The sequence below is a fragment of the Panthera tigris genome, chromosome A1 (genome assembly GCF_018350195.1).
Source record: "Panthera tigris isolate Pti1 chromosome A1, P.tigris_Pti1_mat1.1, whole genome shotgun sequence".
NCBI classification, from domain to species: Eukaryota; Metazoa; Chordata; class Mammalia; order Carnivora; family Felidae; genus Panthera; species Panthera tigris.
The window spans coordinates 172,543,208-172,556,984 of NC_056660.1; the positions used below are offsets into that span (position 1 = coordinate 172,543,208).

Below are 13,777 nucleotides of genomic sequence, written 5' to 3' on the forward strand. Positions count from 1 at the left end.
CCCCCCCACCCCCGTTTTTTTGTGTGTGTTTTTTTTTTTTTTTTTTTTTTTTTTTTTACAGTTTTCAGTGATTGCCCTGGAGTTTGCCATATACATTTACAACTAAAACAAGTCCATTTTCAGATAACACTGTAATGTGGGCACCTGGGTGGCTCAGTTGGTTGAACGTCCGGCTCTTGATATTGGTTCAGGTCTTGATATTGCTGTTGTGATCTCAAGGTCCTGAGATTGAGCCTTGACTCTGGCTTTGAGCTGAGCATGGAGCTTGCTTGGGTCTCTCTCTCTCTCTCTCTCTCTCTCTCTCTCTCTCTCTTTCTCTCTTTCTCTCTTTCTCTCTCTGTCTCTCTCCCTCCCTCTCTCTCTCTGTCCCTCTGTCCCCCTCTCCCTCTCTCCCTCTGTTCCTCCCCTGCTTGTGTGTGCATGCTCGCTCACTCAAAAATAAACATTTAATTTAATTTTTTTGAGAGACAGAGACAGAGTGTGAGTAGGGGAGGGGCAGGAGAGAGGGAGACACAGAATCTGAAGTGGACTCCAGGCTCTTAGCAGTCAGCACAAAGCCTGACGTGGGGCTTGAACTCAGGAACTGTGAGATCATGACCTGAGCCTAAGTTGGACACTTAAGTGACTGAGCCACCCAAGCGCCCCAATAAATAAACATTTAAAATAAAACAAATGGATCACCTGGGTGGCTCAGTCGATTAAGCTATTGCCTTTTGGTTTCTGCTCAGGTCATGATCCCAGGTTGTGAGTTTGAGCCCCATGTTGGGCTCGGTGCTGACAGCACAGAGCCTTCTTGCGATTCTCTCTCTCCCTCTCTCTCTGCCCCTTCCCCACTCGCTCTGCCTGTGTGTCTCTCAAAATAAATTAATTAAAAAATTTTAAATAAAACCAAGTAACACTGTAATGCTTCATGAATATTGTGTGTACTTTATAATAACAAAATTATGCTAATTCTTCTTATTCCTTGTTATCATTGTTGTTATTTATTTCACAAATATAGAAGCATATATAAAAATATGTAAGCATACATAGTCAAATACATTATTACTATTAGCGTTTTGAAGAAACTGTTTTCTGTTAGATTAAGAATAAGAAAAATAAAAGTTTTTTTTTTAACGTTTATTTATTTTTGAGACAGAGAGAGACAGAGCATGAACGGAGGAGGGTCAGAGAGAGGGAGACACAGAATACGAAACAGGCTCCAGGCTCTGAGCTGTCGCGGGGCTCGAACCCACGGACCGCGAGATCATGACCTGAGCCGAAGTCGGCGGCTCAACCGACTGAGCCACCCAGGCACCCCGAAAAATAAAAGTTTTTATGTTACCTTCATTTATTCCTTCTTTGATACTCTTACTTTGTGTATATGTATATGAGTTTCTGACCTATGTTTGAGGAACTTCTTTGAACGTTTCTTGCAAGGCAGGTCTACTGTCAACAAATTCCTTCCATTTTTGTTTGTCCGAGAAAGTCTCTATTTCTCCTTCACTTTTGAAGAATAATTTACAGGGTACGGAATTGTGTATAGGTGGCTTTTCCCCTCAACACTTAAGTGTTTTACTCTATTCTCTTTTTGCTTGCATGGTTTCTGAGAAATTAGGTGTAATTCTTATCTTTATTTCTGTATAGGTAAGGTTTTTTTTCTCCCTTTGGCTTCCTTCAGGATTTTTTCTTTATCTTAGATTTTCTATAGTTTGAAAATGATATGCCTAGGTGTAGGGTGGGTTTTGTGTGTGTGTGTGTGTGTGTGTGTGTGTGTGTGTGCGCGCGCGCGGCGGGGGGGTGAGCTTAGATCTGTGTTTTGGTATCTGACATTACTTTGGGGAAATTGAGTCATTTCTGTTTCACATGTTTTCTTTTGCTTCTTTCTTTCTTTCTTTCTTTCTTTCTTTCTTTCTTTCTTTCTTCTCCTTATGGTAATTCCATTATGTGTTTATTACTCCTTTTGTTATTGTCCCACAGTTCTTGGATATATTCTATTTTATTCTTTTCAGTCTTTGTTCTCTTTATAGTATTGGAGATTTCTCTGATGTATGCTCAGTTATATTCAGGCTGCTAATAAGCCCATCAAAGGCATTCTTCATTTCTCTTAGTGTTTTGTTGTTGTTTTTGAGAGAGAGAGAGCATGCATGTACACAGCGGGGGTTGGGAGGTGGGTAGAAGAAGAAGGAAAGAGAGGGAGAATCTTGAGCAGGCTCCACACCCAGCGTGGAGCCTGACACGGGGCTTGATCTCACAACTCTGAGATCATGACCTGAGCTGAAATCAAGAGTTTGATGCTTAACTGACTGAGCCACTCAGGTGCCCCTGTTATAGGTTTTTGATCTCTAGGATTTTTTTTTGGTTCTTTCTTAGGATTTTCATCTCTTTATTTATGTTGTCCATCTGTCCTTGCATGCTTTCTACTTGCATGCTCTCTAAATATACTAAGGGGTCTGTACTAAGATTGCTTAGTATATTAATCGTAGTTGTTTGAAATTCCCAGTCTGATAATTCTAGTATCTCTGCCATGTCTGGTTCTAATTGTTACTCTGTCTCTTCAAGTTGTGTTTTTATGCCTTTTATTATGCCTTGTATATAAACACTTCTTTAATTAGGTTTTTTTTTTTTTTTTTTTTTTTTAATTTTGGAGAGAGAGCACACATGCGGGAGAGGGGCAAGGGGTGGCAGGGAGAGAGAGAGAATCTTAAGCAGGCTCCATGCTCAGTGCAGAGCCTCACGTGGTGCTTGATCTCATGACTCTGGGATCATGACCTGAGCCAAAATCAAGAGTTGGATGCTCAACTGACTGAGCCACCCAGGCGCCCCTGTAATTTCTACTTGATAGCTGGACATGATGTACTGGGTAGAAAGAAATAGTTATGAATGGGTTTTTGATAACATGTTGGTAAGGTGTGGAAGTAGGGAAAGTATTCTATAATCTTTTTTTTTTTTTTAAAACGTTATTGATTTATTTTGAGAGAGAGAGAGTGTGAGCAGGGGAAAGGCAGAGAGAGAGGGAGAGAGAATCCCACTACACTGTCAGCGCAGATCCCGATGCGGGGCTCAAACTCATGAATTCGCAGTGAGATCATGACCTAAGGCGAAATCAAGAGTCATATGCTTAACTGACTGAGCCATGCAAGTGCCCCATGGGAAAGTATTCTATAGTTCTGTGGTTAGGTCTCTGTCAGTGAATCTGTGCCTCTGTACTGTGAACTTCGTAAGTATTTGTCGGTTTTTCTCCCCTCACTTCCTTTATGTGGGACAAGATGGCTAGAGAAGGTTGGAATTTTGTACTTTCCCTTCTTACAGGTCAGACACTGATAATACCCTGTCATTGTAGGCTCTGGTTAACTAGTTTGACCTAGGGCAGACCTTCTTAAAAAGAAGGGAGTACTCTGACATATTTCAAATTATTTCCTTTTTCTCTCCGTCTGTTGGATGCTCAAGATGAAATTTCTGCTATTTTTATTGTGAGAACCTAGTTGAGCCCTTGGAGGTAAAGTTCACAAACTTTGGGGTGGGGTGGTTGCTATGATGGAGTTCCTGTGGAGTTTTTAACACTCAGACTTCTATGCACTGAGCCTCCAGTAATTTGTCAATTATGGTTTATAGTTTTCTACCCTGGCACTGGTTTCTGTGGCGGTTTCTGCTGTTGAATCTCTTGCTCTGATAAACCATGACTCCCTGTATTCCCCTCTCCATCTCTTTATCTTGGGGGCAGTTGTTTGCCCTGTGTTCTTCCCTCATGGATCAAAGAAGAGTTGTTGATTTTTTAATCTCTGAAGAGATTTTCACTTCTTGTTAGGACAGAGTGGCAACTTTTAAGCTCCTTACATGTGGAACCAGAAGTTGGTTGTGTTTTCTCCATTATAGTTTTTCATTTGACTTTTGTACAGTTTATCATTTTTGTATGTCTTTGCAATTACCATTTTGATAACAACATCTGAGTCTCTTGAGTTAACATGCCATAGTTTTTATTATTTTCTTTCTTTCTTTCTTTCTTTCTTTCTTTCTTTCTTTCTTTCTTTCTTTCTTTCTTTCTTTCTTTCTTTCTTTCTGAAATTTATTGTCAAATTGGTTTCCATACAACACCAATTGCTTATCCCAACAGGTGCCCTCTTCAATGCCCATCACCCACTTTCCCCTCCCCCCACCCCTCATCAACCCTCAGTTTGTTCTCAGTATTTAAGAGTCTCTTATGGTTTGCCTCCTTCCCTCTCTGTAACTTTTTTTCCCCCCTTCCCCTACCCCTGGTCTTCTGTTGAGTTTCTCAGAATCCACATATGAGTGAAAACATGTAACATGCCATAGTTTACTTAACCATTGTCTGTTTTTAAGTCAGTGCTATTATAGATGCTAGTGTCATGGACATCTTTTTGTGTATTCTGCTTCTCTTCAGTGACTGCCTAGGGTCATTTCCTAGAAGTCATATCACTTTGTTTGAGAATGCACATCTATAGGGGTTACATGGTGCCTTTCAAAAGTATTTTACACATTTTCACTGTAACTGGCAATATATAGGTATATCAGCCTCACTACAGTACAGAGCTATATCTGTTTTGGAAAAGAAAGTTCTTAGGAAAGGATTTGGGTGCGAAAATGATTTATCTTATTTTCTTTTATATGAAATGTTTCCTTTCAGCCATTTCAAATACCCCCAAATTACACAGGTTCTCTTGATGTACTATCTAAATTTGTGATCTGGATCGTTAACAGCCTGTTTGTATGTCTCAGTGGGAGGCTAACCTGAATGTTGGGAGATGTTAATCATCATAAATTATGATCAGCATAATCAGCTTTATACAAATTGTGCACTACTGTGTGTTTAGCTTAGCAGAATCATTTGATAATCTGGGCAAGTCCATTCATTTGGAGATTCTAAGGTTGACAGTTGCTGATATTTTCCTTAAAGGTGTATGCTCCCAGGAAAAAGTTTGTTTTTCCCTTTCTTCTAGTGGTTGGATTCTTATATAGGTGAGAGGTCAGGTAAAATGAATCCTAGTCAACAGTGATGCTTCTTGGATTTTAGTCTCAGATCATGGTTGCTGTGTGAAAATAAGAGATGGTACTAGTGAAAGACAGTAACTAATTCTGATTGTGGTTAAATTAAATATGTAATGGTGGCTTTGTCAAGTTATGTGGTTGTATGCTGTCAGTAAAATATATGTAAAATGACTGATAATCTGAATTGAAGTTTTGGATTTCTTTAAATAATATATAATGACAATGCATTATTTCATTATTAATTAATAATAATTAACAGTTATTGGATACTTGCTATGTGCCAAGTACTATTCTAAGCTTTCTACATGTATTAAATTAATTCTCATAACAGCCTTAAATATTATTACCTCAAGTTTATGTATGTGCGACCTAAAACAAGTATTACGGAATCATGGTATTTATCTGACAATCCCTAAAGTCAGGAGTATATTTACTCTACATGCATGTCCACAGCAGATTAAAAGAAGCAAAGTAAAAGTAGGGAGGGAGATTATCAAAGACCAGCACCAGTGTCCAGGTATACAGGATAAGTAAGGTACTGAAATCTAGACACTAAAGAAGTAAAATCAAGATTTAAACCCAGGCAGTCTGCCTCTAGAGTTCCTGTATATTAGAAAACAGAATCATACTATGTTACTATATTAAAGTTCTTGTTCTAATGTGTAGCAAGAGGGCAGAATCTGGAGAATACTTCAGTTAATGTAGCAAAGCCTCATGTCTCCAGAACCTTTAGGGAATAGGGTGTTTTGAAAAACAGTATTACAAAGATCTCAGATTTGTTGTGCATTATATGGTTCTTGTTTCTCTTAACTTGAACATAAATGATGTAATCAAAAATTTTTAAATGATTTAGTGATTTTGATAGGAATTTTTTCACTTTAGCTATTCTAGTAGCATGTTAATTTGCATTTTAATTTGCATTTTCCTGATGACTAATGATTTTTTCGTGTGCTTATTGGTCATTCCAGTATTTTCCTTTCTGAAGTATCTGTTTAGAATCCTTGCTTATTATTTTAAAACTTAGATTGCTTGTTTTATTAAATTGTAGGAATTTTTTGTATATTTTGGTTGTAAGTTCTTTATCAGATTTTATTTATTTATTTTCTTTTTTTTTTTATTTTAGAGAGAGGGAAAGTGCATGAGTTGGGGAGAAGGGCAGGGGGAAAGAGAGAGAGAGAGAGGATCGTAAGCAGGCTCCGTGCTCGGTGCAGAGCTTGACGTGGGGCTGGATCTCATGACTGTGAGATGATGACCTGAGCAGAAATCAAGAGTTGGATGCTCAGCCAACTTAGCTACCCAGACACCCCTATCAGATTGTGTGTGTGTGTGTGTGTGTGTGTGTGTGTGTGTGTGTGTGTGTGTGTGTTGTGAATATGTGCTCCCATTTTGTGGCTTACCTTTTTATTCTTAAGATTTAAATTTTTATTAGGTCCATTTTTTTCTTGTATGCTTTTTTCTTTCTGGGTCTTGTATAAGCAATCTTTGACTACCCCAAGATTACAAAGATTTTCACTTAGGTTTTCTTCTAGAATTTTTATAGTTTTAGCTTTTATATTTAGTTGTGTGATCCATTTTGAGTTAATTTTTGTATATAGTATGAGGTCAGAGTTGAGGATAATTTTTTTCATGGATATACAGTTGTTCTAGCACTGTTTGTTGAAAAACCTGTTCTTGGGGGGCCTGGGTGGCTCAGTCAGATGAGTGTCCGACTTCGGCTCAGGTCATGATCTCACGGTCCGTGAGTTCGAGTCCTGAGGCGGGCTCTGTGCTGACAGCTTGGAGCCTGGAGCCTGTTTCAGATTCTGTGTCTCCCTCTCTCTCTGCCCCTCCCCTGTTCATGCTCTGTTTCTCTCGGTCTCAAAAATAAATGTTAAAAAAAAAAATTAAAAAAAAAAAGAAAAACTTGTTCTTGTCGAAAATCAATGTGTGCATCTATTTCTGAATTTTGTATTATGTTCCATTAATCAAGCTTGTTGGCATTTTGATTGGGATTGTGTTAATTCTATAATTTGGTTAGAATTGATGCCTTATTTTCTGAGTGTCATTATGAACTCGTAGATTTAAACACATTTAATATCTTAGTTCATTACATTCATTCTTTTTTTTTTTTTTTTTTTTTTAATTTTTTTTTTCCAACTTTTTTATTTATTTTTTGGGGACAGAGAGAGACAGAGCATGAACGGGGGAGGGGCAGAGAGAGAGGGAGACACAGAATCGGAAACAGGCTCCAGGCTCCGAGCCATCAGCCCAGAGCCTGACGCGGGGCTCGAACTCACGGACCGCGAGATCGTGACCTGGCTGAAGTCGGACGCTTAACCGACTGCGCCACCCAGGCGCCCCTACATTCATTATTCTTACTGATTTTCCAGTTCACTTTTTGGCCAATTGTTCAGTTTTGGCCAACTTAAAAGTTGGCTATTAAGTTCTTTTGATATGACCCTAGTAACGTCTGATAGATACCTTGCTCGCAACAGATATTCTAGCTAATTTTTTTTTTTTACATTTCTTGCTCCAGACTTGGAATCAGCCACTGTACTTTTATATCAGCCATGGTACCTTTCTCAAAGATACCCTAGTTGCTTTTAATGGGAAATTGTGTTTGGAGATCACATTCTGGTCACTAGGGATGTTCTTTTCTACTGGGTAAATCAGAGGATTTTGAAGAATAAAATTCTTCTGGTTGAGTGTTGAGCACAAAGCAATGTGATATGTAGCAAAAAGTCCTGGAATGGGAGCCAGTTTTTTTAATTTTTTCATTCATTTACCAAATATTTGTTGAGTTTCTGTCAGGTGCCAGGCACTCTTTTATGCAACAGTGAACAAAGTAGGCAAAAATGCTGCCTTTATGGGAGTTTACAGTCTAGTTAACCCAGGATTTTTACTGAAACAACTGCTATTTTTCTTGGCCAATACCTTACGTTAGGTCTTTCCTCATTTATAAGATTTTTTTTTTTTTAATTTTTTTAACATTCAATTTTGAGAGACAGGGAGAGACAGAGTGTGAGTGGGGGAGGGGCAGAGAGAGAGGGAGACACTCCGAAGCAGGCTCCAGGCTCTGAGCTGTCAGCACAGAGCTGAACGTGGAGCTCGAACTCACAGACCATGAGATCGTGACCTGAGCTGAAGTCGGACGCTTAACTGACTGAGCCACCCAGGCGTCCCCCCTCATTTATAAGATTATGAAATTGTACTAAATGGTCTGTAGTGTTTTCACTCGAAAAGTTTAATAATTTTGTTTTCTTGCTTCCATGCTTATTCAGTGTTTGTGCTGTTCCTCTCCTCTTTTTGTCTTATCCTCTTACAGAAATGACAGAAGAAGAACAGTTTGCTCTGGCTCTCAAAATGAGTGAGCAGGAAGCTAGGGAGATGAACAGCCAAGAGGAGGAAGAAGAGGAGCTCTTGAGGAAAGCCATTGCAGAAAGCCTGAATGTAAATATGCTATGTTCGAAAAGTTTGTGAGGGTTGATCAGAAGTTTATTTTTTGTTGTTTTTGTTTTTTGTTTTTTACTTCTGCAGTATTACAGTTGCATTAGGAACTCGCTGTAGTAGTTCATAAGGTTTTCAACTAACAAATATTTCCCATAATAATTTTAAAGTGTTTGTTGAATTGTTGGTGAATCCAATTTGAAGTGTTTTGTTAATTTAAATGAAAGAGTTTTCTTCCACCCCACAAGATTTTCAGTATATGGTTTAAGAGGATCATAGTAGTTGGCAGCTTCCGAAAAGAGTTACTAAGTCCCAAGAAACCAAAAGGAAGCAAGATGAGGTGCTTACTTCCCCTGTTTTTTGGGGAGAGCAAAGGCAATGAGAAACTAGAAGTGAGTTATGGAAAGAAAGAATGAGCAATTAAAATTTTTTCAAATAATGTTAAATTGTGATTTGAATATGTATAGTTGAAATTATATTAAATGTGAAGGTTATTTGCCAGTAGGAGGTCCTGAGCCATCCTTTATGTCATACATGTCTCTGTATTAGAAAAGGGTGTAGTATAGTGATCTAGTATAGCATTTTGCACATAGTAGGCATTCAGTACACATTGTAGAAGTCATTTGAATTGAGCATCTGCATTTTGGAAAGGAGAATCTCTTAGGGACAGTGGCCTCCCCATTTTGTCCTTCCTGTGACCCTTCATGTATAAGCTATTTTAATAATAAACCTGGTCTGGTGTGGGATCGCTTGTTTCAGAGTTGCCGGCCTTCTGATGCTTCTGCTACCAAATCTCGACCTCTGGCAACTGGACCATCTTCACAGTCCCACCAAGAGAAAACCACAGACTCTGGGACCACTGAAGGCATGTCTCCCTGTTCTGACTCCTCCCACTCATCAAGTATAACTATATCACAGGGATCTCATGCTGAGAGTAGATATACAGAAATGCCCCAAATCCCTTTGGTGTGGTATTAAAGAGGTTAAATCTGAAAGTAGTTGAGATCTCACTAATATCCAGCATACTTTTATCTCCAAGGAAGTCAACATTTGGTTAAACACAAAGAAGAGCCTTTTACCCACATTATGTAATTCTTGGTAAGTGATAACTTACCAAGCCCTCTTAATGAAGAACAGTTTGTCCTTAGCCCTACTTTTTCTCAAATACCTACAGGCATATGGCAGCTGGTACCTCCATCACTGTTTAAAGGCTCACATATCAGTCAGGGAAACGAGGCTGAGGAAAGAGAGGAGCCTTGGGACCACACTGAAAACACTGAAGAGGAGCCGGTCTTTGGCAGCTCAGGAAGCTGGGATCAGTCAAGCCAGCCAGTGTTTGAGAATGAGAACGTTAAATGTTTTGACAGATGTATTGGCCACTTGGCTGAGCACACACAGTGTGGGAAGCCACAGGAAAGTACTGGGAGGGGTTGTGCTTTTCACAAAGCTGCCCAGGGTAGGGGGGACACATCTAGGCACTGTCTGCTTACCCAAGCAGATGCCAAAGGTCTCGATGTTGGGGGCACTGTGCACTACTTCTGGGGTATTCCATTTTGCCCTGCTGGAGTAGACCCTAACCAATATACCAAGGTCATTCTCTGCCAGTTGGAGGTTTATCAGAAGAGCCTAAAAATGGCTCAGAGTCAGCTCTTTAAAAAAAAAGGGTTTGGGGAACCAGTGTTACCTAGACCTCCTTCTCTGATCCAGAATGAATGTGGCCAAGGAGATCAGGCTAGTGAAAAAAATGAAGACATCTCAGAAGATATGGGAGATGAAGACAAAGAGGAGAGGCAGGAGTCTAGGGCATCTGTCTGGCACTCAAAAACCAAGGATTTCCAAGAAAGCCCAATTAAAAGCTTGAAAGAGAAACTTTTGTTGGAGGAAGAACCAACAACCAGTCATGGTCAGGTAAGGGTCAGTGATGCTGTGATTAAGGATGATTTATTCACAAGTTAAACAAGAATTATAGCTATTTGTTCTTTTTGTGGTCTTTTTTCCTGATTTTAAAGTAACACATGCTCACTATGGAAAATTAGGAAAGTACGGGAGAGTGTAAGGAAGAAAAAAAATTATCCATAATCTCAGCGCCAAGAGGCAATCATCATTTCTGTGCATTTTAACATGTTATTTTTAAATTTTTCAACAAAATGAAGACTCTTGTGTATAAGCTTTATTTCTTTTCCCCACTTAATAGTTTATCTTAAATCTTTTCTGATTCATTAAGTGTATTTGAAAACATTGTTATATGGATGTGTCATAATTTATACTTTGTGTTTTAAAATTTTATTTTTTCTAAAAAGTTAAGTTTTTGAATAGATAATAATATTCACATGGCCCAGAATTCAAAAATATGTCAATGAAAAGTCTGTCACTTATCTCCTTCCCCAGCCAACCAGGTCCCTTCCCTCAAGTCAACCTATATTGCTAGCTTCCAGTGTATTCTTCTAAGATATTTTATGTAGTACCAGCAAATGAGTATACATACTCTTTTTCCATACTCTACACATTATTCTGCACCTTGCTTTTTTCATTGAAATATTTCTGAGATTGTTCCGTAATTGTACATAAGGAATTTCTTCCTTATTTTGGATGTGTAATACACTGTGTATGGATGAATTTTATCCAGTGCCCCTATTGGTTGACTTTTAGGTTTCTGATATTTTACAAACACTATTGCATTGATTACTCTTGTATGAAGATGTTTCATCCACATGGGAGATATTTGCATAATTTCTTGTAGATATAATTGGTGGATCAAAGGATATATGCATTTACAGTTTTGTTAGCTACTGCCAAATTGCCTTCCATAGATGTTGTATAAATTTACACTCACAGCAGTGTATGAGTACCAGCTTCCCTATAACCATACCAAATCAGTACTATTAGGACTTTTTGATCTTTGCCAATCTGAGGAATGAAATATACTATCTCAATACAGTCTTAAATTGCTTTTCTTTTATTGTGTGTGCAGTTGAAACCCATTTATATTTCCTCTTCTGGCTGTTTAGATTTTATGGGCATTTTTCTTTTTCAACAGTTTTTTTCTTGTTTTGTAGTCACCCTTTACATATTAGAGGCAGTGGTCCTTTTTAATAGGAAGGGTAGTTTTCCAGTTTATTTCCCCCCCCACATGATGGTATATTTTTTATTTTGCTTGTGGTGGTTTTCTATAATTTACCAAAAACAATCGCCTATTTGGGAACATTTAGGTTGCCTTTTCAGTTTTTTTTTCTGATATATCTAGATTGTATTATATATCAAAGCTTATATTCTATTTTTTTCTCTAGATATTATAAAAGCAATCATATAATTATAATATACATAGTTATGTATTATACACAATATATAATTATAATGTATAAACCGAAAGTTTAAATTTGGAGTATTCTTTTCTATGCGTATGCTGTTTGTTACTATTTTTATTTTTCGGCTCTCAGTTTTTGGTTTTGTTTTGCTGTTATCCTATTCTGTCTCTTATGATAAGAGTTCAAGAAATGGTTTTTTAGCTATGAGAAATTTCACAGCATAGTGTAGAGAACATGGATTTGCAGTTTGAATTTTGACTTTTGTGTTTTAGTAACTGTATATCTTTGAGCAAGCTATTTAACCCTTGTGAATCTCAGTTTTACATCTGTAAAATGAGAATAGTAATTCATGTCTTACAGTAGTTTTAATGATTAAGGTGAATTATGTAAAATGTCTAGTATGATGCTTAGGAGATTATAGGCACTCAGTAAGTGGTAGTTCTCTCTAAGGGACCAGAACAGCATTCATTGAGGGTACCTATGGGAATCATTCTTCCTCAGCAGCCTTCTTCATCCACATTCTGGCAAGATTGCTGTAAGGGAAGGGAAAGTATTTTTCTTAACAATTCTTCTAGTGACTTACCTCTTTTCCAAAGGAAAGTTAGATTGTGCTTGTGATAACATGTTTGTTTGTTAGTTCTTTGTAATTCAGAGATACTTCCCCTTAAGAGAATAAATTAGCTCTATAAATGAACATTTATTTATTGTATTTGTTGACTGATTGATTGTAATTCAAGTTGTTAGCTTCAAAATCCCAGGGACTAGGGGCGCTTGGGTGGCGCAGTCGGTTAAGCATCCGACTTCAGCCAGGTCACGATCTCGCGGTCCGTGAGTTCGAGCCCCGCGTCAGGCTCTGGGCTGATGGCCATGAGCCTGGAGCCTGTTTCCGATTCTGTGTCTCCCTCTCTCTCTGCCCCTCCCCCGTTCATGCTCTGTCTCTCTCTGTCTCAAAAATAAATAAAAAACGTTGAAAAAAAAAATTCAAAATCCCAAGGACTAGAGTTGTAGAACGTAGCCTTTTGTCAAGTTCTAAGGTTTGAAAGCAGTGACTTTGGAACAGCAGTGTATGAGTACCAGCTCAAGGATGATGGGGGCACTATAAAGACTGAAGTTCTCTAACTTCCCTGAACCTGGCCACCAAATACTATATATAGTAAGTACTATTTGGCCACAAGCTATCAAATCAAGCTAGTTTAATTAAAAAAGAAGACTTTATCTCGGAGTGCCTGGGTGGCTCAGTTGGTTGAGTGTCCGCCTTTGGCTCAGGTCATGATCTTGCAGTTTGTGGGTTTGGCCCCATGTTGGGCTCTGTGCTGACAGCTTGGGGCTGGAGCCTGCTTCAGTTTCTGTGTCTCCCTCACTCTGCCCCTCCCCCGCTCTCACTCTGTCTCTGTCTCTCTCAAAAATAAATGGGAAATGTTTTAAAAAAAAAAAAAAAAAAAGAGGACTTTATCATGAGGAAACAGGGTGCCTCATAAATTCTAAAACAGGATGGTAACTAAGCCTGGACAAGGTCTGGAATGTTATCTGTAATTTTTCTATATCTAATTGCTATATTGTGGTATCTGCTTCGTTTTTCTCCCTACATTTTGGCTTTCTTGGCTTCTCTTTCACAATGGTAGGTGGAAGACACTGATCCTACAGCTTCCAAACTTAAATGCAGGTTATAGGAGATTTATTCTCTTTCAGTTCCAATTTCAAATTCTAGGAAAGGACTTATGGCCCATTTGGGGTTAGTAGCCTTCACCAGCCCAGCTTACTGTGGCCTGATGTGTGGTCTGTGTCAAATTGTACAAGTGACTAAGTCCACTGCTATAATATAGTGGGAGGGGTGATGGACTGTCTTTAGCAAAAAAAGAGACCAGGCAGACAAACTAGTAAGTATCCATATAGTCACTGTCATTAACATTAATTTTAGAAATCACTTAGAACTGTTGAAAAATACTGAAAAGTTTAAAGAATAAAGTTGATAACATTCAGGGTCCTACCATCTAGTGATATACTCCTTCATCTTCTATACCTATTTTTGTACAGTGTCTATAAAATTATATTTTTGTATT

General features: G+C 38.4%; 1 protein-coding gene across 3 annotated transcripts in view; it reads left to right on the top strand.

Annotated features, from left to right (window-relative positions):
* UIMC1 (ubiquitin interaction motif containing 1) overlaps positions 1–13,777 on the top strand; it is a 117,497-nt gene that overhangs the window by 46,227 nt on the left and 57,493 nt on the right. For 2 of the 3 annotated variants that reach the window (XM_042991726.1, XM_042991735.1), the window contains exons 4-6: positions 8,291–8,415; positions 9,172–9,277; positions 9,587–10,320. In XM_042991726.1, the coding sequence (XP_042847660.1) occupies positions 8,291–8,415; positions 9,172–9,277; positions 9,587–10,320 (965 nt within the window). The remainder of the gene's footprint in view (positions 1–8,290; positions 8,416–9,171; positions 9,278–9,586; positions 10,321–13,777) is intronic. The other variant, XM_042991740.1, reaches the window with a different exon arrangement.